A 27,646-nucleotide genomic window follows, 5' to 3' on the forward strand; every position below is an offset into this window, starting at 1 on the left:
AGTATAAAACAATTAGAATGGAGAAAGACCCATTAAAATCACTTAAAATGTATGTGTTGCCACCCTAGGGTCATGCACTACTCATGAAGCAAATGTAGAACTTGTATTATTCAAAAACATGAGAAAAAAGAAGAAACCCACACACTGCTCTTGCTAGTATCACTGCTCTTTATTAAGCTAGCTCAAGAGGAGTGTGCGGGTTTCTTCTTTTTTCGCATCTTATTCAGCGGTTAACATGCACCTGCAACAAAGATAGCTCAGATGTGCGATTGTGTTTTGAATGTATTATTCAAAAACATAAAATACTGTCATACCGTCTAAAAAATGTTTTAAAGCCGTGATATTATATTTTGTCCATATTGCCCTGCCCTACAGTAGCACCATGGTGTAGCCGGAGGACAGCTATTTTCGTCTTCCTCTGGGTACATTGACTTCAATACAACACCTAGGAGGCTTGTCGTTCTCACCCCATTCCATAGACTTACACAGTAATTATGACAACTTCCGGATGACGTCCTCCAACCTATCAGAGCTCTTACAGCATGAACTGACATGTTGTCTACCAAATCAAAGGGTCAGAGAATGAATCTAGTACTGAAAGCATAAGCTACAGCTAGCTAGCACTGCAGTGCATGAAATGTGGTGAGAAGTTGACTCAAAGAGAGAGAAAGACAATAGTTATACAGTTTTTAACAAATTCATTTCTTCAAAAAGAAGGTGATGCGAGAGAGAGCTAGTTATATTTCGTTGGTATATTTTTTCACTTTCACTTACTTAGCTAGCCGATGCAGCTAGCTAGTTTAGCCTACTTAAACACCCGGCTCAAACAGAGAGGGATGCTATGTTAGCTAGCTGGCTATGGCTATCCAACACTGTAACTCTTCCAAGTCAAGGTAAGCTTTTGGTTTTATTCATTTATTGCCACCCGGGCCCGCCGGTGTAACTGCTAAACTGCTTGCTCTACTGTACACTGTACTGCATGATTGTAGCGGGTTTACTAACGCATTAGTTCTAGTAGCTATGTTGATTATGACGTTAGCTAATAGGGTGACAACGATGTAGGCTGTGTGTAGCGGTTAGAGGTTATGATAGGAAGGTTTGGATTGGAAATGTTTTTTCGCCTGGTCACAGACAGCTGATGTGTTGTGCACTGAAGTCCACAAGCGAAGGGAAAAGGTGAGAGGAGTAAAGCACGTAGATGCGAGAAGGAATTATACAACGATCAAAGGGATCATGCTGTTTGTATGTGGCTGCTATGAAAGTGAACTGTGTTTGCGTGTGATCAGGGGGGTATTCATTCCTCCGATTCTGTTGAATACATTGAGCTGGGTGAATGGAATATGAATGACTGTCATCCAATATCCTGTAATAGAAATAAGGCCTTGCTCATGAAAAAAAAAATGGTCCTCCCTCATCTTAAACGGCACCGACCGCCACTGGTATGGTGTTGATTGGAGTGACAGCCAAGTATAAAAAGAGGCCCTGTGGTTCCTGGACTTAACGAGGCAGGACAATGCCGAACATAGCCTGAACCATACTACTAGCTACTAGTACATTGTTAATGACTGCAGGAGCTCACCGTAATCAATGCATGTACTTGAATTAACATCTGTTTACTATGCACCAATGGCGGCCTGGCAGCGGGATGCTGAGAGCTGCGGTCCACAATAACTAATCACTGAGTTCTAATTATAAAAGGTTATCCCCTTCCTCCATTGTAAGACAATTTAGTCCTGCCTTGCACCCCTCTACTTCTTCACCCCCTGATGTTTACAGCCATACTGCATCTAATTGAACAGAATAAGGTGTGTTTTACGGTGAGGGAAAAAAGTATTTGATCCCCTGCTGATTTTGTACGTTTTCCCACTGACAAAGAAATGATCAGTCTATAATTTTAATGGTAGGTTTATTTGAACAGTGAGAGACAGAATAACAACAACAAAAATCCAGAAAAACGCATGTCAAAAATGTTATAAATTTATTTGCATTTTAATGAGGGAAATAAGTATTTGACCCCCTCTCAATCAGAAAGATTTCTGGCTCCCAGGTGTCTTTTATATAGGTAACGAGCTGAGATTAGGAGCACACTCTTAACGGGAGTGCTCCTAATCTCAGCTTGTTACCTGTATAAAAGACACCTTTCCACAAAAGCAATCAATCAATCAGATTCCAAACTCTCCACCATGGCCAAGACCAAAGAGCTCTCCAAGGATGTCAGGGACAAGATTGTAGACCTCCACAAGGCTGGAATGGGCTACAAGACCATCGCCAAGCAGCTTGGTGAGAAGGTGACAACAGTTGGTGCGATTATTCGCAAATGGAAGAAACACAAAAGAACTGTCAATATCCCTCAGCCTGGGGCTCCATGCAAGATCTCACCTCGTGGAGTTGCAATGATGTATGGCAACTGGTATGGCAACTGCTTGGCCTCCGACCGCAAGGCACTACAGAGGGTAGTGCGTACGGCCCAGTACATCAAGCTTCCTGCCATCCAGGACCTCTATACCAGGCGGTGTCAGAGGAAGGCCCTCAATTGTCAAAGACTCCAGCCACCCTAGTCATAGACTGTTCTCTCTGCTACCGCACGGCAAGCGGTACCGGAGTGCCAAGTCTAGGTCCAAAAGACTTCTCAACAGCTTCTACCCCCAAGCCATAAGACTCCTGAACAGCTAATCATGGCTACCCGGACTATTTGCACTGCCCCCCCACCCCATCTTTTTACGCTGCTGCTACTCTGTTAATTATTTATGCATAGTCACTTTAACTCTACCCACATGTACATATTACTTCAACTACCTCAACTAGCCGGTGCCCCCGCACATTGACTCTGCACCGGTACCCCCTGTATATATAGCCTCCCTACTGTTATTTTATTTTACTTCTGCTCTTTTTTCTCAACACTTTTTTGTTGTTTTATTCTACTTTTTTATTAAAAATAAATGCACTGTTGGTTAAGGGCTGTAAGTAAGCATTTCACTGTAATGTCTGCACCTGTTGTATTCGGCGCATGTGGCCAATAAAATTTGATTTGATTTGAGTTGGTGCGATTATTCGCAAATGGAAGAAACACAAAATAACTGTCAATCTCCCTCGGCCTGGGGCTCCATGCAAGATCTCACCTCGTGGAGTTGCAATGATCATGAGAACGGTAAGGAATCAGCCCATAACTACACGGGAGGATCTTGTCAATGATCTCAAGGCAGCTAGGACCATAGTCACCAAGAAAACAATTGGTAACACACTACGCCGTGAAGGACTGAAATCCTGCAGTGCCCACAAGGTCCCCCTGCTCAAGAAAGCACATATACAGGCCCGTCTGAAGTTTGCCAATGAACATCTGAATGATTCAGAGGAGAACTGGGTGAAAGTGTTGTGGTCAGATGAGACCAAAATGGAGCTCTTTGGCATCAACTCAACTCGCCGTGTTTGGAGGAGGAGGAATGCTGCCTATGACCCCAAGAACACCATCCCCACCGTCAAACATGGAGGTGGAAACATTATTCTTTGGGGGTGTTTTTCTGCTAAGGGGACAGGACAACTTCACCGTATCAAAGGGACGATGGATGGCGCTATGTACCGTCAAATCTTGGGTGAGAACCTCCTTCCCTCAGCCAGGGCATTGAAAATGGGTCGTGGATGGGTATTCCAGCATGACAATGACCCAAAACACACAGCCAAGGCAACAAAGGAGTGGCTCAAGAAGAAGCACATGAAGGTCCTGGAGTGGCCTAGCCAGTCTCCAGACCTTAATCCCATAGAAAATCTGTGGAGGGAGCTGAAGGTTCGAGTTGCCAAACGTCAGGCTCGAAACCTTAATGACTTGGAGAAGATCTGCAAAGAGGAGTGGGACAAAATCCCTCCTGAGATGTGTGCAAACCTGGTGGCCAACTACAAGAAACGTCTGACCTCTGTGATTGCCAACAAGGGTTTTAGCCACCAAGTACTAAGTAATGTTTTGCAGAGGGGTCAAATACTTATTTCCCTCATTAAAATGAAAAATGAATTTATAACATTTTTGACATGCATTTGTCTGGATTTTGTTGTTGTTATTCTGTCTCTCACTGTTCAAATAAACCTACCATTAAAATTATAGACTGATCATGTCTTTGTCAGTGGACAAACGTACAAAATCAGCAGGGGATCAAATACTTTTTTCCCTAACTGTACATTGGAGTGCTGGTTTAGCAACAGGTTTTGATGTGCAGTGAGAGATCACGGTTGGTGGATAATTTACAACCTGCTTGTTGCTCAACTTGAGCTGCGTTTCAAGGAATCTTTCAGAAGTTTATCACATGCACAAAATTATAGCAGTATCAATATCCAGCTCTTTTTCTTTATTTCTCTCTGTGTAAACCAGAGTCATTTTTAGAAGCAGGCCTGACTTGATGGGTAGGAGTAGGAGGAGGTACATGATGAAAGAGATGCTCGTGGGTGTCGAGTATTTTTTATCTCTCTCCCCGTAGCGGAATGATGAGTAGAGGACCAGGCCAGGGCAGGTTGTGCTGTGAATCCCTCCTGCTCAGCTTGTGGAGGGCATGGAGAGGCGATGACTGACTGCTCCATGGTACACCGTCTGGACCATGGGAGGCTGCCCTGTGGGAAAGGCAAGAGCCCGGCCCCTGGGCTGCCATGGTTGTTAAACAATATTCAGTAATTTTCCTACTTGGATCTTTCTAGTCACGGTATGTCCACATGTCTGTTTTCCTCCTAAATGTTCATAGGAGATCGGGGCGCGGCAGGTAGCCTAGCGGTTAAGAGCATTGGGCTAGTAACCATAAGGTCGCTGGTTCGAATGCCTGAGCTGACTAGGTGAAAACAAATCTGTCGATGTGCCCTTGAGCAAGGCACTTAACCCTAATTGCTCCTGTAAGTCACTCTGGATAAGAGAGTGCTAATTTAAAACATTTTTTAAATGGTCATGGGAGGCAGATGGCAATACTGCCAATTCTTACCACGAGTCACACAGACGAGACTGTATTGTCCTAAGCGCTTTGCCATTTTATCAGGATTGGGAGATAAGCCCACTCATGGGGTTCTTACTATACACTGAGCTGTTTTTGAAGTGGTTGTCATGGCTAACGTTGCTCCTGCAATGTCAAGGCGACTGTGAAAGTGATATCTGGTATTTTAGGCTGACTAGGGAACAACATTTTCCACTTGTATTTAAAGGGGTTTTATTATTGGCGCGTCATGAGGGAACCGTCTTGCCGCCTTACGCTGTCGTGACGATGGCCAGCACCAGCTGTTCTGCGCTGTTGTTAGATGTGTTTACATGTACATTATGTGTTCACTATGATAAGAATTACGTGAAGAGAGGTCAATGCTGAATTTTAAAAAATTATTATCTAGATTGTTTTAATCATAGCTTGTCTTGCTATTACGTGAATAGCCCTTCCCTAGTAGGCCTATTCCTCTGTGGGAGTTGATGGTTGTTTGATGATACCATGGAATAGCCACAGAGCAGCACTACCTGGAAAATATTAGTGGGGTGTAGTAGAGGGTGTTAGAGGGGAACTGTGTTATGCGGCACTGAGATAGAGATGGTACTGGCATTAGATTTTGTGCTTTACTCTGCCACAATCCCGTATTAGTGGGAGAATGTCATGTGAGTGTAGGTAGGCGTGTACATGTATGTAAGATTGTGTGTGTGTGCGCGCTGTTACCCGTCTGTCAGGATGCATAGATGTTTGTGTGTTTACTGGTGCTGTCCTGCTGATTCCAGTAGGGCTAAGCATCATGTTATGTGGGGCTTAGGCCCAGGATCTCTGTTGAGCCATTCTGGAACTATGGAAAGTTAGATTTTCGAGTTCTAAAAGAGCTGTTAAGCTCTCACAAAGTGCCCCATGCACAAGTGTAGTTAAACATAGAACCTTCTCAGGAGTGTGTTCTGAATGACCTCCCTGTGTCCCTGGGGCCTCAGGCTAGTAGCAGACACTGAGGTTGGATCAGTCTCATTGCAAACGCAGCCTGTGCTCTTCAATGTCTAACATCTTATATGTCAAAATGTTACAGCAGATGTTACTCCCTTGCTGCTGGCCACCACTATTCAATTAAATTAAAATAACTTTATTTATAAACCAATGAGAAACCCTTCAGATGACACTGGCCCAGCCACAGTGGTACAGTTAGCCTAGTTTGAGTAGAGAAATCTCAGCTCCTCAGATTAATGCTGTGGGGCCACTGTGTGCTGCTATTGCGTCATTACCCAGGGTGTAGCAGTGACTGTATTTTTAGACGGGAATGGGCATATTCTACGTACGTACAGCGTCAGGCACTCTGCTTGCGTATGCTAGGATTATTATGACCATTCTATTTTTAGACCTCGTGTGTGTGTGTGTGTGTATGTGAAGGTTGCTGGTGGTACATGAATGAGAGGTATCTGCATAATTGTCCATTCATTCTAGTTGGGGAAAGATTACTGTGTTTTCTGTTATGACATTTTCTGGGTAGCATCTGAACAGGAAACTTGCTTCACAAAATGTTCTGGGAAAACTACTAATCCTTTATCAGGAAGATGATGGTCTTCGGTTGAGGAACGGTGCTGATTTACACTGTTCAGTAGAAAAGACAGAAGAGAAAAGACTAGGCCTAAGCAGAGTAACTAAAGTAATTCTCTGTTTGATGGGGAGGTTTTCTAGGATGCTGCTCTCTGTTCTCTTTCAGTACCTGTGTCACTCAACCATCAGTGCACCAGACCAGACAATCTCTCTCTCTCCAGCTTGAGTGTTTAACAAGCACACCGAAAGGTTTTTAGAGGAGTTTGAAGTTACTAGTGTGTGTCAGTTTGTGACTGTCTTTTTTCCAGGAGGCTCTAAAAAAGTTGGGTAGAGAGAGAGCGATAACGAGATGATTGAAAGAGACAGTGAGGGAAAAGATGGGAAGGGAGGAGAAGAGTAACTGTGACAGAGAAGGCCTTCCCTTTCCTCCATCTCTGAGCGGTGAAGCAAGAGGCTAATGAATCTTGTATGTTGATGGCTGGCTGTGTGGTAGACGGTGAGGAGGGCTGGGCCATATCTGAATGCGTCAGCACAATCCCTTTCTGCAGCGTCATTATCGCTGCCCACAGGCTCCCGTCAGGTCCCCCTAGACAGAGCCACACTGTGACATTGGACCGGTCTGTTGGAATCTCTCTTGCTCTCTCTCTCTCTCTCTCTCTCTCTCTCACACACACTCATACCCTGTCATTCACTCTTCCTCAAGGGAATTTTGACTGCAGAGGTCTGTAGGGACAAAGACACAGGGGCCTTTCTCTTCTCTGGCTTGACTGCTTAACAGTCAACAGTGTGTTTTCAGCATGGCAGATCATTTCTGTCAGTGTGCGCGTTACAGTATTCAAGACTGTATTAGCATCTGTTGGTGTGTTAGCACATAATTGTGTGTGAGAGGGGGTGTGTATAAGCTGTATGTGTGATGGGTGTGTGTTATCAAATAGCGCTAGAGAAGTAGGCCTACATTTGTCGGTGGTGGCTCAGAGACTTGCTAATCTCTCACACACTCTCCTCTGTGTAGATTTCCCCCTGTTCCACTTCCCCTAGATAACCTCTAAACAGTGTCTGCGTCATGACCCTGTGCTGCCTCACAATTACGTTTACCGGTATGCACAGGCCCTACCCTTGCTATAGGCTATTTAATGAAATCTGTTAAAACAATGGCTCTCACATCCTTTCCTGCATATTTGTCCAACCAGATGCATTACAGTACAGTATAAACCAGCCCCTCCTCACCACAAGTAATGTGCATTAACCCCCTTTCTCTTTCCCTTCTTTATGAGTTTTCAGGCCTAATGGGAGGATGACATCTTGGACTGGGCCCGGTTTCCCAAAAGCATTTTAAGGCTAAGTTCATCGTTAAAGCCTTCGTAGGAGCATTGTTAAATTACAGAGCTGTTTCCCAAAACCATTGTTATTAACGCTGAACATGAAAATGCTCATAATCTAACGCCTGCCTCAGACCACTCGTAGAACAGCTAAGTGCGTCGTTAGATGCTTTTTTGCCCTCTGCTAAATGAAAAAAAAAAAAAAAAACATCTCCGCTAAACATAAAATCGCATGGTTTAGCCGTTTCTCTGTGACCTCCAATAACTTCAGAACAAAGTTGACTACAAATACAAAGTTACCAATGTCTTTGCAATTGATAGAAACAAGCAACGTATAAAAATATACTTCAAACGAAAACCAAGATGACTGCATTAAAATATAAACAGAAGGCTATAGGTCTATTTCAGTCATATTGAAATACATTTCATGTTCAATCAATTTAGTTATATTTTGCTACTTGTAGGCTACTGTCTGTAATTTGTGTCAATATATTTCATGTGTAGCCTAACATACCAAATTGGTGATTTAGTGCATTTTTATTGGGTAAGCCACTTCAATATTTGCAGCCGTTGGTGGTAATATCTCTCTAGGAGCTGAAACGTAGTCAGTATTGTGAAATAATGTTAAGGTAAGATTTGAATGAGAAAGCTAATCCGAGAGTAGCGCTCCCTTTCTTTCGATCCCATCAGTATCGACCCATGCTCCAACGACGCACTTACGACCATTCTCTCTGCGTGGTGTTTTGGGAAACGCATGTTACATCTTCGGCCGTTATAGGAAAGATGCATCTTTAAAACACTTGTAAGTTCCATCGCTATCGAGAAAACCGGGCCCTGGACTGTAATGCAAGGATCATTATACCTGCTTGTTGTGTCTAGGGTGCATGTTGAATCAGCCCTGTCCTGTTAACTGCTGGTGTGTTGACTGACATTGGTTACAATGGACCGTTTCACATCATTATGATTTTGACTGTAAGAGCACTAGAGAAGGGAGTTCTGGAAATTGATTTCACAATTTTTCTTTCCACTATGCTCCATATTACAAAAACTGCAGGGATTAGATCATGTGTTTTGGCACAGTGGCACCAGGCTTAAAGGAAAATAACACTCAAAGACTATATTTTGCATGTCAGCAATCAAGTTTTCAGGATATAGAACTTTCAAAATACAGAAAGTGTCACAGGTCGTAAACGATTGTGGGACATCTTGGCTCGTTCAGTGTGACAGGGTCTAAGTCTACTGATTAAGTACCGCTACGTGTGGTCGTAGGCTCTGACAAAGTTCTAGCAGTGTCAGAATTGTGTTTTCCTTTATCGTGTAGTGTGGCTGCTGTTACGAGCCGATCCCAGTGACTGACCCTTAGAAACACGGCCGGCACTAAGTATGCACACAATAATACGATTATTGTGAATAGTCAGATGAATATAATAGTTTGAATTAAACATTTATCCTACATGCTGTCCAAGGATAATTATTTCCCTATTTACATGACACATCTGAAATCAGGCTACCTGATGGGATTTTGATAAATGCATAAAATCACCAATCAAAATAAATGTTCTACCACAGCGACCATGTTATTTTTGGGAAGCCTATTTTAGTCTGAGTTTTGACATATAAAGTTTGTGTGAAAACGAGTTGTAAGATGGATACTTTCAGTTTTTCTGAACTCACTGGCTTGCGCTGCTGGTGCTGACATTTTACATTTTAGTAGACGCTCTTAGCCAGAGCGACTTACAGGAGCAATTAGGGTTAAGGGCCTTGCTCAAGGGCACATCGACAGAGCCTTGTCGGCTCGGGGATTAGAACCAGCCACATATATCTAATACACCGCTGCAGTTGATGTAGATGTAGCCTACTTCGGCTGACATAGCCTAACAAGCCAATCGCAGAATGTGATGACAGAACGGAAGCAAATCGTACAATCTGGCCAGGTTGATATCAAGATTTGAATTTGGTAACATCGTACAGTGTGACGTGATAATCGTAAAAGACTGAATCCGTCATAGTCTGCAAAGTCCTTAAGGGGGATTGAAAGGTGGTGTTCAGCTACTGCAGTGTTAGCATGATGAGTGGTGGTTTGATTTCTATTCTCTATCTACAGTAATGTTGTTATCTCTTCTCCCAACCCCCCGGGCTCCCTCCTGTTTCTCTGCCTGCCTCCTCTGTAGGGCTCTCTAGCCTACTTTAATCTCAGTGTTTCCCAGGAGTGTGGTTATTTTAAGTGGAGCATGATGTTCCGCTCTGCTTTTGTGGATGTGTCGTCCCATCTAGAGCAGGCTGCTTCTCTTTGTGTAGAGGATGAAGAAATAGCGGAGGAGGAGAGAGAAGGAAGAGGAAGAGTTAAAACCCCACAGCTCCACCGCCCTCCCACACTGTGAGCCAGTGCTGCCTGCCTCTCAGTCAGACCTGTTAAGTCATCAAATCTATATCTAATCTAATTTTATTTGTCACATGCTTCGTAAACAACAGGTGTAGACTGACAGTGAAATGCTTACTTAAGGGCTCTTCCCAACAATGCATAGGAATAAATACACAATGAGTTACGATAACTTGGCTTTATACAGTATTCAGACCCCTTGACTTTTTCCACATTTTGTTACATTACAGCCTTATTCTAAAATAGATTCAATATTTTTTTTACTCATCAATCTACACACAATACCCCATAATGACAAAGCGAAAACAGAAATACCTTATTTACATAAGTATTCAGACCCTTTGCTATGAGACTTGAAATTGAGCTCAGGTGCATCCTGTTTCCAATGATCATCCTTGAGATGTTTCTACAACTTGACTGGAGTCCACCTGTGGTAAATTCAATTGATTGGACATGATTTGGAAAGGCATACACCTGTCTATATAACGTCCCACAGTTGACAGTGCATGTCAGAGCAAAAACCAAGCCATGAGGTCGAAGGAATTGTCTGTAGAGCTCTGAGACAGGATTGTGTCGAGGCACAGATCTGGGGTAGGGTACCAAAACATTTCTGCTGCATTGAAGGCCCTCAAGAACACAATGGCCTTCATCATTCTTAAATGGAAGAAGTTTGGAACCACCAAGACTCTTGCTAGAGCTGGACGCCTGGCCAAACTGAGCAATCTGGGGAGAAGGGCCTTAGTCAGGGAGGTGACCAAGAACCCAATGGTCCCTCTGACAGAGCTCCAGAGTTCCTCTGTGGCGATGGGAGAGAAGCTTCCAGAAGGATAACCATCTCTGCAGCACTCCACCAATCAGGCCTTTATGGTAGAGTGGCCAGACTGAAGCCAATCCTCAGTAAAAGGCACATGACAGCCCACTTGAATTTTGCCAAAAGGCACCTAAAGGACTCTCAGACCATGACAAACAAGATTCTCTGGTCTGATGAAACCAAAATTGAACTCTTTGGCCTGAATGCCAAACGTCACGTCTGGAGGAAACCTGGCACCATCCCTACGGTGAAGCATGGTGGTGGCAGCATCATGCTGTGGGGATGTTTTTCAGCGGCAGGGACTGGGAGACTAGTCAGGATCGAGGAAAAGATGAACGGAGCAAAGTACAGAGAGATCCTTGATGAAAACCTGCTTCAGAGCGCTCAGGATCTCACACTGGGGCAAAGGTTCACCTTCCAACAGGACAACGACCCTAAGCACACAGCCAAGACAACACAGGAGTGGCTTCGGGACAAGTCTCTGAATATCCTTGAGTGGCCCAGCCACAGCCCGGACTTGAACCTGATCGAACATCTCTGGAGAGACCTGAAAATAGCTGTGCAGCGACGCTCCCCATCCAACCTGACAGAGATTGAGAAGATCTGCAGAGAAGAATGGGAGAAACTCCCCAAATACAGGTGTGCCAAGCTTGTAGCGTCATACCCAAGAAGACTCAAGTCTGTAATCGCTGCTTCAACAAATTACTGAGTAAAAGGTCCGAATGGGATATTTCATTTTTTTTTTTAAATACATTTGCAGAAATAATCAAAAAAACCTGTTTTTGCTTTGTCATGGGTTATTGTGTGTAGATTGATGAGGGGAAAAAACTATTTAATCCATTATAAAATAAGGCTGTAACGTAACAAAATGTGGAAAAAGTAAACAGCTGCACCATTGAGAGCATCTTGACTGGCTCCATCAACGCTTGGTATGGCAACTACTTGGCATCCGACTGCAAGGCACTACAGAGCGTAGTGCGGACGGCCGAGCTCCCTGCCATCCAGGACCTCTATATCAGGCTGTACGCTTGTTAATTTAGCAGACAAGATATGCTTTTAAGTCCGGTGCCATTATTTTAAATAATATGATTTTATAGTAAGAAGAATATAATTGAACTTAGCTGAATAAAATAGAAAGGATATTTTCCCATTCTGGAGGGAGTGTGCATATGAAGTGGCTGTGTTGACTGTAAAATTGATCATTTGAAACAGATCCTATATGCTAGATTTATAGTTATTTGGCAACTTTAGTTGTGAATGATACAAACCTTAGAATGTCTTTAGAAATCAGAACATATGCATGATGCGACTATAGGCTATTGATGATTTGAGAAAATTGTTTTAAAAAAATCTATGTTATCTGTTCCTTGCCTCAGGCTGCACACACTGTTCTTTCATCAAGTGATCATATTTTCACCCATCAGACTATTCTCAATTTAATATTGTCTTTACTAAAATGTCAAATTAGTTTAGATTTAGAATGGCCCATTATCAAATGGGCAGGAACAGGGGCAGGGGAAAAATACTTGTCATCTGTATGCACTGGAATAGTGAATGTAGGCCGCTTTCCCACTGGCTCGCTTTTCAATCATGCCAGGTAGGCTACTCCGGTTATTTCACTCCATGCGTCAACCACTGTTTGAGGAGCATGCAGCCTCTTGCTGTGCGACAGGTGATATTCCGCCCAGACTCTGTATGCCTTGGGCTCTCCAACCCTGTTTCTGCAGCTACCCAGTGCTTAATTTGGGAAACCAAGTGAAATCTGTTTGGGAACATCACTAGTAACATGTTTTCACAACAATTTAATTCAACTGTTGATGCACTGGAAGAGGGACAATAGAGCCCTGTGTACCAGGCCATTAGTGACCTAATGGTCGTTATTGAGTTGGGCACTACCAACGCATGTCCAGAGTGCATAAGAGGAGATTACCGTGACTCAACTTTACTGCAGTCATGACACATGTATGCCAGTGTGGTGGTAATACAGTCACCGCAACAGCCCTATACTGGCCTCCTCTCTATAGGCGTTCTCATTGTCATCGGTGATCAGGATACCACCGTCGTGTTGTCAGCAAACTTAACGATGGTATTGGAGTCGTGCGCGACCATGCAGTCGTGGGTGAACGGGGAGTACAGGATGGGACTAAGCACGCACCCCTGAGGGGCCCCCATGTTGAGGGTCTGTTTGGTGGATGTGTTGTTGCCTACCCTCACCACCGGGGGGCGGCCCGTCAGGAAGTCCAGGATCAAGTTGCAGAGGGAGTCCCAGGGTCCTGAGCTTAGTGATGAGCTTGGACGGCAGTATGGTGTTGAACGATGAGCTGTGTTGATGTAGAAGTGTTTATCTCGAGCTGGATGGGTCCCATCCATGTCCTCTGTGTTCTAGGGGTGCATCACTCACCTTTTAACGGGTTAAGTGAGAGTGTCTGAGTGGAGGGGTGTGGGTGGGAGGTTCGGTGGAGCTCTCGACAGGTCGAAGACCAGAGTGTGGAGGGCGGCGTCACTAGGAGGTTCTCTCAAAGTCAGCCTTTGTTCAGTGGATGAGTGTCACAGTGGGAATATATTAGCGTGATTAGATGGGATGGCTGAGAGCCAGAGACGACCACAGTTGCTGCTATTGGGGGAGCGTTATGGTTATGCAATGCTGGGGTAATCACTAGTGTATGACCATGGGCTGCCAGTGTCAGGCCTGCAGTCAGTGCTCTGGGTTCGCTCCCCAGGTTAGGCCTCAGGAGAATGGGGAAATGGGATTGGATCAGTGGAAATAATCTAAAGGCTGGTTTACAGTCAGTCTATCGACATTTCTGTAGACAATTGTCGTAATGACATCATGAACATTCTATTGTCATAGTATAAAGACAAAACGACAGCCTCTGCATGACATCAACAGCCCGGTGCTCCAAGTAGCGTACTTTCTCTATTTTAACACCAATAAACCCATCCATCCAGGCAAATAAAATCAATTTTCTAAATCTTTTGGTTCGTTGCTAGCTAGCTAGCTGACTAGCCAGTTCAAATAATGACCAGTGTATAGTTGACACCGTTTTAACTTTAGCTACTTTTTGTTCATTACTACAGGAAAATAAACCCAAAACAACATCATTATTTACAAGGTAATTGCGAGCTTACAGAAAATAGCTTACTGCCACAATGTGACGAAATAAAAGTAGGTAATTCTATCTGAGAATTTTAGAACTGGATTTTATTTTCTCTACATTTTAGTCATTTAGCAGACACTCTTATCCAGAGCGACTTACAGGAGCAATTAGGGTTAAGTGCCTTGCTCAAGGGCACATCGATAGATTTTTCACCTAGTCGGCTCGGGGATTAGAACCAGCGATCTTTCGGTTACTGGCACAACACTCTTAACCACTAAGCTACCTGCCGCCCCATCATCTCTAGTGTTTTAAGGTCTGATTTTTCAAGACCAAGCTGCTGGTTAACTTTCCACACTCTATGACCAACTTCCACCTAGAAGCCTGTAGATCATCAGTTGCTGTTAAAGGAACTGTCCAGTGTTTCCAGATTTCTATGAAATATGACCTATAATTCATTAAAATATGAGTGAAATTGTTAAAAAACAGCTTTTCTGTGTTGGAATGGTGTGGGCGTACCCCAATAACAGAATTGTGTGACGAGTCACACATAGAAGCCCCACAGTCCCTCCCACCACCAGCCCCCCTCCCCTCCCTCTGTCCCTCTCCCCTCTTCCTGACCCCTATCCCCCCACCCCAGACTCACCATGCTGATCAAGGAGTACCGGATCCCAATGCCAATGAGCGTGGACGAGTACCGCATCGCCCAGCTCTACATGATCCAGGTGAGGCCAACAGACACCTCCAACTCCTGACCACTCACCTCCAGGACAACACCGCCACCCCAGGGTTCAACAGAACACTCACTGGACAACAAATCTGTACTGGAGCGGAGGGGGAGGTTTTGTTGTGTGGGCATACTGTATACCGGTTATTAAAAATATTCATGCCTGTAGATCGCTGATTGGCCAGCTCATCCTCTATGAGGAAATAGCAAACATTTTTGAAACTGTCTGTTTGAGATATAAGTTTGAGGTGGGTTATTTTTTTTTTTTTTAAGTGTTTATTCTCCAATATATGAGTATAGGATGAGTCAACAACATTATTTGGGTATGAGTTAACAGAATATGAAGTTTTAAAAGTGAGATTTTCACTGGACAGTTACTTTAACTAAGGGTTGGGCGGTATCCAGATCACCCCGGGATTTACGGTATTACCGGTTTGGGCAAAAAAGCCCATTGGGTGTCTATTATCAGAATGCTAACAGAATTAGCACAAGTAATAGTGAATTTCCATGGAGGCTGCTAGCTAAATATGCTAATGAGAGCAAACGAAAATAAACTAATTGCAAAGACAGGCAATCCAGCTCATAAAGTTATACATATATAGGTAGAATCTACTGCATGTCATTTTTTGTGAGTTTGGACATTTACAAGTGAATGTGAACGAGGGACATTGTGCAAATGTACAAAGTTTTGATGCATGCAGTACTGGCTCTTCAGCAGCATGTCTACATGCTGTGTCTGTGTGGAGTCTGGAGTCACTAGGGCAACGGGCCTGCCTGCTCTGTTTTGAGAAGATGGGGGAGAAGCAGACAGGCCTCGAAAGGGAGGAGAAAAAACAAGTAAATCAAGATAGCAGTGGCAGCTGTACAAATAACTCATCCAAAGGGCTTCTCCTTCTCAAACAAGGCAGAAAGCTAACATAATATGATGCCCATCACCTTATTAATTAATCCACTAGCAAGTTAAACTAGGGGCCGTGTTAACGCATAATTCTGCGTTTTTCACGCAGGAAAAAAATATAAAACGCATAAGAAATATCTTGCTCCGTTTTGTAAACACATATCTAAAATGCTTCTTATTGTAATTTCTGCTCGGCATCAGACTAATTTTGTGCTTCAGTTGCACTTCTAAACTCGGATGAGAATTCACCAACAGGCATTCTATCAGCAGACAGTTCTCCCACTGATGTGGAGCTTCTTTTCTCCGGTACTTTTCTCAGTGTAGCCAGCCTATTTTGCTCCGGTAAAATGCAAGATTAACTTTAAGCAAAACGTTAGGAAATGTAGCTGGCTACATTCTTTATATGACAGGCCTTAACATTAGAAATATGATGGCCATACATCGTTTTTGCAAGAATTACCTTGCTTTTTCATTGTAAGCTCATTTACTTGTGTGGCTGCCAGCCAAATAGCATTGCACTTCTGTTGTCATCTGATGAAAATGAAGCTATTTTATGCCGAATGTGTTGCACTATAGTTGTACGTCCCTGATCACTCTAGTGAAGCAAAAAAACACTGTTGACTTTCAATATAAAACACGACCCCTGTCAATACACAGCTGGACTCACCTGCTCCCACTTTCTCCTGTTGTGCTATTTGCAAACAAACACGTGACTGGCTCAACTGTGCTGGGGAACTAAGTAAGCTAAAATAATGTGACAGGTGAAATAAGAACATGATCTGCTTTACGCATTGCACAAGTTGACTGCAGGTATTTACTAAAAAAATTGCAACAAATATTAAAATGTATTGAAAAACTTCAAATAAATAGTTTAGACGGTATTGAAAAAGCATCCCCTGCCTATTTCCAAATACCCCGGTATACGGTATATACGGTATATTGCACAAGCCTACTTGAACTGTTCAGCTATCTTACCGTTATGTCTCTCTTCTCATCCACAGGCACCATCGATGAGGACGCCAGCAGTGAACTGACGAGTCACACATAGAAGCCCCACAGTCCCTCCCACCACCAGCCCCCCTCCCCTCCCTCTGTCCCTCTCCCCTCTTCCTGACCCCTATCCCCCCACCCCAGACTCACCATGCTGATCAAGGAGTACCGGATCCCAATGCCAATGAGCGTGGACGAGTACCGCATCGCCCAGCTCTACATGATCCAGGTGAGGCCAACAGACACCTCCAACTCCTGACCACTCACCTCCAGGACAACACCGCCACCCCAGGGTTCAACAGAACACTCACTGGACAACAAATCTGTACTGGAGCGGAAGGGGAGGTTTTGTTATTGGCCCTCCTGTAGCTCAGTTGGTAGAGCATGGCGCTTGCAACGCAAGGGTTGTGGGTTCGATTCCCACGGGGGGCCAGTATGAAAAATGTATGCACTCACTAATTGTAAGTCGCTCTGGATAAGAGCGTCTGCTAAATGACTAAAATATAAAAATATTATACAGGGGATTTTCTACCGCGATTGGTCATTAAAGTGCTTAATTATAAATTGATTGGTCACACAGCGTTTAATGTTGTAATACAGCTGGGTTCCCAAACTGGTGTCCGGCGCCCAAGTATTTTGCCCCCTAAGTTTTCTGAGCAAAAAAAAAAATATATAAACTTAGAATTTTCTTTGTTTGACATAAAATACTGTAAAAACACCAGGAAATCAGCTCCAAGTGATTTTAATTTAAGCAATCTGTTCCCAAGTATTCCCGCGCATAATAGAGAGACACCTGATCGTATACAAATGTAAGCAAAGTTTTAAATGATTTTTTTTAGTCAGCAAATTATTTGTAATTATGTTCAGGCCCCTGACCATCCGCTCAAGATAAAGTCGTCCCGCGGCTGAATCTAGTTGAATCTGGCTGCTCCTTCCTTCCCTCCCTCCCTCCCTCAGCTGGGTGTGTGTTTTGTCCAGGGAGGGAGGGAGGGGCACTCTGCTACTCTCTTACAGCAGGAAGGAACTGCTGTGACGTGAAAGCCGGCAGTCTGAAGCTGCTAGGAAGGCCCATTCTCCCCCAGGAGGGATGTTTCTAATGGATTCATTCTTTCTGTTGTTTATTTATGAGCCAGAAACATTTTGCTTGTAGGCACTAGGTAGGGATAATTAAGAAGCTGCTAACACAGGATATTGAGAATCACAATCAACGCTCCTCTGAATTCTCTTCTGTCTACTAGGCAGGTTGATTTAACTGCAGCTGTCCCTATTTAGCTGCATTACATGTAGCCAGCCCAGCCCTCTCCCTCTTCCCCTGCCTGCCTATGTACAGTAAATACAATTTGTCTTTAACCTTGCTGGATTAGATTTTGCAATATCGCTCCATAATAGATCTTGTTCCTACTGTAGCTGATGGTGGTGGAAAAAATCCGAGGAGATTAAAGCACCACTCCTTAATGTTGTTGCTGGTACTCTCTGGAAGGGTGCCAGGCCTCTTTGTCTACAACATTGTTATTTGTTATTTTTGTGCTGTGCATTATCCTCCGGTGTACATCACTGGCCACTAATCCAGTTGAGCTCCATTTCCCTGTAAATGGGTTTGAACATGGGCATGTGAACAGACATGCCCCAAGGCAGTCATAAAAGTTGTGTGCCTGCTTCTTTAGTGCTTTGTCAATACTGTATTAAAGGGGTTGGGTACTGTGCGGACTTGTACTAGACCTGTTTAAATAGGACTGTATCAGAGGAAGGGTTTTGACACTAGAAGGAAGAGTGGCTGATAAGTAATTTCCAAAAATGGGGTTGAGCTCCAGAGCCATTGATTCTGGCCCAGTGCCATAGGTACTGGCGAACCTCAGCAAAGTGAAAAGAGAGAGAATCCACAAGGATAGGGTGTTTACAGGCAGGCTGAGGCAGGCAGGCAAGGGAGGAAGGATGGTGTTAAATTGACCTGTTGGATCAGTGACCCATAGTTACCTTTCCCCCTGACCTCAGCCTTCTGTGTGCAGCCTCACTCTCTCGCTGCTGTGAAGTTCCCATTACCCAGGGCTCTGCTGACCTTTTTTACAAGGAGCACGTGTGCGCCTAAGTTGTGCACCTAATGAAACATATTTGAGATAATAAAGCTAGAATCCTTCACTAGTGTTCCTAAAATAAAATTCCAGGTCGCACAGACAAATATTTAGGCGCATATACGAGTAAAATGGTCACACTGTAGAGCCCTGTTACCATGCCAACCATGACATCAGCAGCATGCCGGCAGTCAGGTTTTGTTAGAGAGAGAGATAGAGAGAGAGAGAGAGAGCACGTGAGAGAGGAGAAGAAATGGTGAGGAGAAGAAACAGAGAGCGTGAGGAAAAGGGACAGGGAGAGGGAGAGTTAGAGACGGAGCGGAAGAGGGGAGGGAAGAAACAGAGAGGGAAATATATTTTAGGGAGAGTAGGAGAGGCAGGGTGTGGATGGATACCCTGTCTTCATTACTGCATGTTACCAGGGCAACCTCAGGCAGAATGCCTGCCCCTGATTTATCCCCAGTGTAAGCATGGTGGCTCAAGCCTGGGCCTCTCCGTACAATGAAAATCTTCTCTTTACTGTATGAGTATCTTCACTTCAGCAGGCCAGACTCCTCCTGACTCCATGTTCCACACTGCTGTCTCTTGTTTACCTTCATACCTTATCACGCTGCCTCCTCAATTGATAGTTAATTGTGAATGTATTATCGCGACTTTGATTTGCAAAGATATCAGAAATGCAGGGTGTAAGTTCAATTAAGTGGGCACTTTCTCTCTCGCTCGCTCTCTCCCTCCCCTTTCCGTATTTATTCACCACCCACCATTTTGCTCTTCCAGTTTCCCTGATCTGATGTCGTGAGGAATAGGCCAGGATATGACTCTCTCCTCCAGTCAATACAGTCAGCCAGGTAGTTATGAGGAAGCTGAACAGATAGATTACAGAAAGACTGTCCTCTATATTTAGTCCTTCCTGAATAACTTCATGTAATGTAGCTTCCTTCCTGAATGTAATTTATCCTTTAGTAACCTTACCTCTCTCTGTCAGTTTGGGTTTAACTCCTGGAAACATGTCAAACCAATGAGGAAAGAGACATAAATTGAAATAGCAATGGAACACCCCTGCCTGCATTCCCTTCCTCCCTTCCTTTTTCAGTTCAGTTTTGTTAGAGACCCTTGTTAGAGCCTGTTCCTTTAGCTCTATTCTCCCTAAGGGGAGGGCTGAGCTGTGGCCTGGCATTTTTTATCTTCCTGATGGTTTCTTCTGAGCTGCAGAGCACCAAGAGCCAGCCTCTGGCAGGAGGGCAGGATTGATACTGGCCAGTGGCACCCGGGTTTGCAGGCCACAGGCACCTGTCAGCAGGATAATGAAGTGCCTTGCATGTGTGTGGGTGTGCGTTTTCTGTGTGTGGGTGTGCGTTTTCTGTGTGTGGGTGTGCGTTTTCTGTGTGTGGGTGTGTACAAACTACAGTATGTTTGTGTAAGCGTCTGGCTGTGTCTATATATGGGCGTGCGTGTGTGCGGCTGTGTGCACATAGGCCTATACTGTATGCGTTGCAGAGTGTTTTTGAGCATCTGCTTGTGTTTGTGTGTGTGTGTATCTTTGTGTGTGTGTATTGTGTGCTTCTGCAGTCAGTCTGTCAGTGTCTGTGCTGTGTCTGAGGAGCTTTGTCTGGCTGTTGAGAGCAGGGTAGGTGACTAATGAACAACCTGTCAAAGGTCATGAGGGCTGGATGAGTGGATGCCTCGCCGCGCGCATCTCATCTCTCCACTACACCACTGATTCACTGCCTGCTCTCCATCCTGTTGTCCCTCTCCATCCTGGTGTCCCTCTCCATCCTGGTGTCCCTCTCCATCCTGGTGTCCCTCTCCATCCTGGTGTCCCTCTCCATCCTGTTGTCCCTCTCCATCCTGGTGTCCCTCTCCATCCTGTTCTCCCTCATCATCCTGTTGTCCTTCTCCATCCTGTTCTCCCTCTCCATCCTGTTCTCCCTCTCCGTCCTGTTCTCCCTTTCCATCCTGTTCTCCCTTTTCATCCTGGTGTTCCTCTCCATCCTGGTGTCCCTCTCCACCCTGTTCTCCCTCTCCATCCTGGTGTCCCTCTCCATCCTGGTGTCCCTCTCCATCCTGGTGTCCCTCTCCATCCTGGTGTCCCTCTCCATCCTGGTGTTCCTCTCCATCCTGTTCTCCCTCTCCACCCTGTTCTCCCTCTCCATCCTGGTGTCCCTCTCCATCCTGGTGTCCCTCTCCATCCTGGTGTTCCTCTCCATCCTGTTCTCCCTCTCCACCCTGTTCTCCCTCTCCATCCTGGTGTCCCTCTCCATCCTGGTGTCCCTCTCCATCCTGGTGTTCCTCTCCATCCTGGTGTCCCTCTCCATCCTGTTCTCCCTCTCCATCCTGTTCTCCCTCTCCATCCTGGTGGTCCTCTCTATCCTGTTCTCCCTCTCTGTCCTGTTCTCCCTCTCCACCCTGTTCTCCCTCTCCATCCTGGTGTCCCTCTCCATCCTGGTGTCCCTCTCCATCCTGGTGTTCCTCTCCATCCTGGTGGTCCTCTCCATCCTGGTGTCCCTCTCCATCCTGGTGTCCCTCTCCATCCTGGTGGTCCTCTCTATCCTGTTCTCCCTCTCTGTCCTGTTCTCCCTCTCCATCCTGTTCTCCCTCTCCATCCTGTTCTCCCTCTCTATCCTGGTGTTCCTCTCCATCCTGGTGTCCCTCTCCATCCTGGTGTTCCTCTCCATCCTGGTGTCCCTCTCCATCCTGTTCTCCCTCTCCATCCTGGTGGTCCTCTCCTTCCTGTTGTCCCTCTCCATCCTGTTGTCCCTCTCCATCCTGTTCTCCCTCTCCATCCTGTTCTCCCTCTCCATCCTGGTGTCCCTCTCCATCCTGGTGTCCCTCTCCATCCTGGTGTTCCTCTCCATCCTGGTGTCCCTCTCTATCCTGTTCTCCCTCTCCGTCCTGTTCTCCCTCACCATGCCCAAAAATGCTGCCTGTAATTAGTAAAATGCACTGTGTGCTTTGACAGGTTGATTTATGTACCATCATTTATATCAAAGTGAAAAATAGAGCATTATGTAAAAGCAGGTAGTAGCTAAGGTATTAAACGCACATGTAATATTGACTCTCTGATATTAACTCAGAGTCTCTGGGAATGTTATACTGTAGTCCTTGCCCTTACCCTCACGTTTTCACCGTCCTCAGCCACTTGGACTCTGTTCCCTAGTGTACTTTTAGCACGCCTGTTTCCCTTGTTTCTACATCAGCAGGAAGCCTCTCCCTGGTGGATCCCACTGCGTTATGTTTGAAAAGTAAAGTCATCAAACCATTAAGTCCCCTATGACGTGTCCTTCCAGCCCCCTACCCTCCCCCATTACTGTTGTGTACCTGGAATGTAAATATGGGAAAGGTGTGTCTCACTGAGCTGGCTCAGCAGCTCTCCTGACTAAGCAGTGTAGATCATACCTAGAGACAATGTTTATTGTCCACACATATGAGTCATGACATGCAGTGTTTCAACTGCTGGAACTTTACCAGCAGGGTAGAGTTCGTCCAAGCATCTGTTTTATGGCAGAAATCCTTTGTGAGTCGCCTATGGAACCGGTGAAATAACATACCCGGTGATTTCTAGACCTACGGGTGGAGCTTAGATTAATAAAAAACAACATTTGTTTTGGTTTTGATGCCACACTTGACTTGTTGTTGTCTTCACATCAGTGTGCTTCACCTGACCTCCCTTGTTTAACCTCATTTCAGTCCTCAGTTGACCTTTGACCTATGCTTCCTCCCCTAACCCATCACTGTAATGTATTGTGATCTGAACAGAAAAAGAGCCGGGATGAGACCTGTGGCGAGGGCAGCGGAGTGGAGATCCTGGAGAACAAGCCGTATGAGGACGGCCCAGGGGGAATCGGACAGTACACTCACAAGGTTTACCACATCGGCATGCACATCCCCAGCTGGTTCCGCTCCATCCTGCCCAAGGCAGCGCTCCGGGTGGAGGAGGAGTCCTGGAACGCCTACCCCTACACCCGCACAAGGTGTGAGACTATTACCCCCTACAGGAGTACCACCCTTACACCCCCCACACACAGGAGTACCACCCTTACACACCCCCACAAGAGTACCACCCTTACAACATCAAACCTTATCCATAATGGAGTGATTGTTTATCCAATCTGCCCCTTCAGGAAGAAAATACTGTTACTAAGAGCCAAGTAAAGAGCCAAGCAAAGCTAAAAGATTCCAGAGCAGTTATCAGAACACTGCAGAGCGTGCCAACCAAGACATGGGTAGTCATCCGGTCAGCAGCTCTGCTAGCCAGCCTATCGTTAGGAGTTGATGACCCCCTAGACTTAGGGTGTGTTTATTTGTTTGTCTGTCTGTCTGGGGCCTGGGCAGAGCTGCAGGCGTGAGGCTGAAATGAGAAGCGCCCCTTGAAAACACTGTCAAGGTATTGATAGACTGGAGCCGTCTGCTGACACGTTCATCAAAGCAGTGACAGCTCTGCAGCAGACGACAGATGGGCAGGGCTAACAGCTCTCCACCTCGCCTGGAGCCAGAGACAGAGAGAGAGTGAGAAAGAGCTAGAGTGACCAACAGAGACAAAGATGAGCAGTAGCTAGCTCTTGCCAGGTAGAAATGTTTAAGACTTGCCCATCATTTAGCCCAGAACCCACTAAATAACAGAGACATCGGCAGGTAGCATAGCGGTTAAGAGCGTTGGGCCAGTAAGCGAAAGGTTGCTGGTTCAAATCACCGAGACGACTAGGTGAAAAATCTGTCGATCTGCCCTTGAGCAAGGCACTTAACCCTAATTGTTCCTGTAAGTCGCTCTGGATAAGAGCGTCTGCTAAATGACTAAAATGTACAAATGTGATGTTTCCACCATACGCAAAGCATTTTTCTGTGATGATATACTGTGTCCTGGTCAACATATTGTGCTTATTTATTACCGACGCCTCTAAGCTTGCTCTCCTCTCTCCTCCAGATACACCTGTCCCTTTGTCGAGAAGTTCTCCATTGACATTGAGACGTACTACAAGCCAGACCTGGGAAACCAGCCAGACGTCTTCAACATGTCCCCAGCCGAGAAGAGGCTAAGGACTCTGGGTAAGACCCTGTGGTGCCAGTCTGGGACAAATAGTGGGAGATTAGAAGGACAATAGAGCTTCAGACCACAGTGTCCAAATTGACAGCACTTTTAGATGATGATGGTGATGATTTCTCCTTACTATGGACAACTTTCTACTACCTGCAGCAGTAAAGTCAAAATGACAGGTCTAGGTTAGTGGTCTTGTTTGAATAGCCATGGTTATTGTTGAGGGCTTCCTGATGCATGACCTCCACCAGGGTTAGAGTGAAGCTCCTGGGCTCACACAGCAGCCAGTAGAGTAGAGGCCCACTGGTGGCCGTTTGCTTCCACTGCAGCTGTTTTCCTGTTGTTGGCGGCAACAGAGGCTCTCGTTCTGACGCTGCTCAGATGCTCGTGGTTTGAGGCCATGCAGTGACCCAATTTACGTGATTCATTGTCACAATGTTTCTGAGATGTCATTAATGACGTTTCTACCATGGTTCATCCTCAGCTCTTGGACTGAAAATTGAAAATATATGTCCAAGAAATTCCTTACTTTGTTGTTAAACAAATTTGTTTTGACCAACAGCCATAAAACTACTGGCTATGTTATGTAGAAACATGTGGACACTCCAGCAACCCACCTTTCTTATATGCCTTAAAAAAAGTATTCACATCCCTCAACTTTTTCCACATTTTGTTGTGTTACAGTCTGAATTTTAAATGGATTAAATTGAGATTTTGTGTTACTGGCCTAAACAAAATACCCCATAATGTAAAAGTTGAATAATGTTTTTATTTTATTTTTTACAAATTAATACAAAAATTAAAGCTGAAATGTCTTGTCAATAAGTATTCAAACCCTTTGTTATCGCAAGCTTAAATACATTCAGATTAAAATGTGCTTAACAAGTCACATGATAAATTGCATGGACTCACTCTGTGTGCAATAATAGTGTTTAACATGATTTTTGAATGACTACCTCATCTCTGTACCCCACACTCTGTAAGGTCCGTCAGTCAAGCAGTGAATTTCAAACACAAATTCAACCACAAAGACCAGGGAGGTTTACCAATGGCATTGGCCTCCTGTAGCTCAGTTGGTAGAGCATGGCGCTTGCAACGCCAGGGTTGTATGTGTATGTATGTGTATATATATATATATATATATATATATATATATATATATATATATATATATATATGTATGTATATATATATATATATATATATATGTATGTATGTATGTATATATATAAAAAACATGGGGGATTGGAAGTGATGCAGACAATTACTGTCACGAGTTACAAAGCCAGAACCCAGAAGCAGACCAGGACAAGGTAAGTTGAAACGAAGGTGAGTGTTTATTTACAAAGTCAAGAGTGATGCTGAATAATCCAGGGAACAGAGCGGGCGGCGTCGATTAGTTGTTGGGGGGTGCAGTGGTTGATCCAATCATGGCTCGGCAGCCGCCGACCACCAGGCAGAGGTTGGATGAAGGTTCCGGACGAGTGACTGCAGATGGAACAAAACGGAGGTAAGTAAACAACAAACCAACAAGGTGCAAAACAACAAAACTAACGCTAGAAGCTCTAAGACTGATACTCTGGTAAACCTACTGTTCATGGCTAACGATCCGGCAGGGAATGGATGTTAGGCCAGAGCCTAAGAAGGGTGATGATCAGGACCAGGTGTGCAGATTGCTGATGGGATGCAGGTGCGGAAATCAAGAGAGCTCCCCCGAGCGTTCCAGAACCCTCGGGAAACTGGAGATCACGAGCCGAAAAACTAGTCCACAGACAGGACCCGACTCAGACTGCCGGGATCGTTACAGTACCCCCCCTCCGGCGAACGCCACCGGGCGGACTCCCGGAGCGCCAGGATGGAGGCGGTAGAAGTCACGGATGAGGTCAGCATCTAGGATCTGTCGCCGCGGAATCCAACTCCTCTCTTCAGGACCATACCCCTCCCAGTCCACGAGATACTGGAAACCCCGGCCCCGCCGTCTGGAATCCATGATGCGTCGCACCGTGTAGGCAGGACCACCTCCGATCATCCGAGGAGGAGGAGGAGGAGGCGGAGGAGGCAACAGAGGACTGAGGAAAACAGGCTTGAGGCAGGAGACATGAAAGGTGGGATGGACTCTGAGCGTCCTCGGGAGTTTGAGTCGAACTGCCACCGGATTGATCACCTTCTCCACCACAAACGGACCAATGAACTCGGTAACAACTTCCTAGACTCAGTCCGTAAAGGAAGATCCCGTGTGGCCAACCAGACCCTATCTCCGATGGTGTAGGTGGGAGCGGGGATCCGGCGACGATTCGCCTGGAGCTGATACCGGTCCGAAACTCTAAGGAGTGCCTTTCTGGCCCGATGCCAGGTCCGGTGGCAACGACGAATATGGACCTGAACAGAAGGCACTGAGAGCTCCTTCTCCTGAGAAGGGAACAAGGGAGGTTGGTAGCCATACAGGCACTGGAAGGGAGACATCCCAGTGGCAGATGTAGGGAGAGTATTGTGGGCATACTCAACCCAAGGCAACTGAGAGACCCAGGAGGGGGGGTTGGAAGAGGCCAGGCAGCGTAGCGTGGATTCCATCTTCTGGTTGGCTCTCTCCGCCTGACCATTAGATTGGGGGGTGAAAACCAGATGTGAGACTGACTGTAGCTCCAATGGCCAAACAGAAGGACTTCCAGACAGCAGAGGTAAACTGAGGGCCACGGTCGGAAACGATATCACTGGGCAACCCGTGGACCCTGAAAACCTCCCTAACCAGGATCTCGGACGTCTCCGAGGCAGAGGGAAGCTTGGCAATTGGCACAAAGTGGGCGAACTTGCTGAATCTGTCCACGATAGTCAGAACGACCGTGTTCCCCTCAGAAGCGGGCAACCCAGTGACAAAGTCCAGGGCCAGATGCGACCACGGTCGCGCGGGGAATAGGAAGGGGGTGAAGTAGTCCAGAGCTGGGCCGATTGGTACTCTTATTCTGCGCACACACTGGACAGGCAGCAACATAACCCCGAGTATCCTCGGCCATGGCAGGCCACCAAAAACGTCTGCGAAGAAACGCCATCGTCCGAGCCACGCCAGGGTGACAAGCCATCTTGCTGGCGTGGGACCATTTGAGGACCGCAGGACGAACCGACTCAGGCACAAACAACCGACCGGGTGGACCGTTACCGGGACCGGGCTGCGTCCGAAGAGCCGCCATCACCTCCTCCTCAATCTTCCACCTAACAGCTCCCACGACGCAGTTCCGGGGGAGAATTGTCTCGGTCTTGGACCCACTCTCCTCCGTCTTGGAGAACATCCGAGACAAGGCGTCCGCCTTGCCGTTCTTAGATCCAGGTCGGAACGTCAGGGAAAAATTGAATCGTCCGAAAAACAACGACCACCTGGCCTGGCGGGGAGTTGAGACGTCTAGCCGATTGCACGTAAGCAAGATTCTTGTGGTCAGTCCAGACAATAAACGGCTGCTCCGCCCCCTCCAACCAGTGGCGCCACTCCTCCAAGGCAAGTTTCACCGCGAGAAGCTCCCGGTTACCCACATCGTAATTCCTCTCCGCAGGCGAAAGGCGACGAGAGTAGTAGGCGCAGGGATGGAGTTTACTGTCCGTGGAGCATCGCTGCGACAGGATGGCGCCAACTCCCACATCAGACGCGTCCACTTCAACGACGAACTGACGGGCCGTGTCCGGTTGAGAGAGAATCGGTGCGTTGGTGAATCGCCTCTTCAAATCCAGAAACGCTCGGTCCGCCTCCGGATTCCACTTGAAGCTCCTGATACTGGAAGTCAAGGCCGTTAACGGAGCGGCCACACGGCTGTAATCCCGGATGAATCTGCGGTAGAAATT

The 27,646-nt window shown here is 45.9% G+C and overlaps 1 protein-coding gene across 2 annotated transcripts in view; it reads left to right on the top strand.

The window, feature by feature from the left end:
• LOC121530938 (membrane-associated phosphatidylinositol transfer protein 2-like) overlaps positions 1-27,646 on the top strand; it is a 104,085-nt gene that overhangs the window by 40,215 nt on the left and 36,224 nt on the right. For both annotated transcript variants that reach the window (XM_041836332.2, XM_041836331.2), the window contains exons 2-4: positions 16,729-16,946; positions 22,543-22,757; positions 23,708-23,829. In XM_041836332.2, the coding sequence (XP_041692266.2) occupies positions 16,869-16,946; positions 22,543-22,757; positions 23,708-23,829 (415 nt within the window). In that variant the 5' untranslated portion in view covers positions 16,729-16,868. The remainder of the gene's footprint in view (positions 1-16,728; positions 16,947-22,542; positions 22,758-23,707; positions 23,830-27,646) is intronic.

This window comes from Coregonus clupeaformis, chromosome 18 (assembly GCF_020615455.1).
Source record: "Coregonus clupeaformis isolate EN_2021a chromosome 18, ASM2061545v1, whole genome shotgun sequence".
Lineage (NCBI taxonomy): Eukaryota > Metazoa > Chordata > Actinopteri > Salmoniformes > Salmonidae > Coregonus > Coregonus clupeaformis.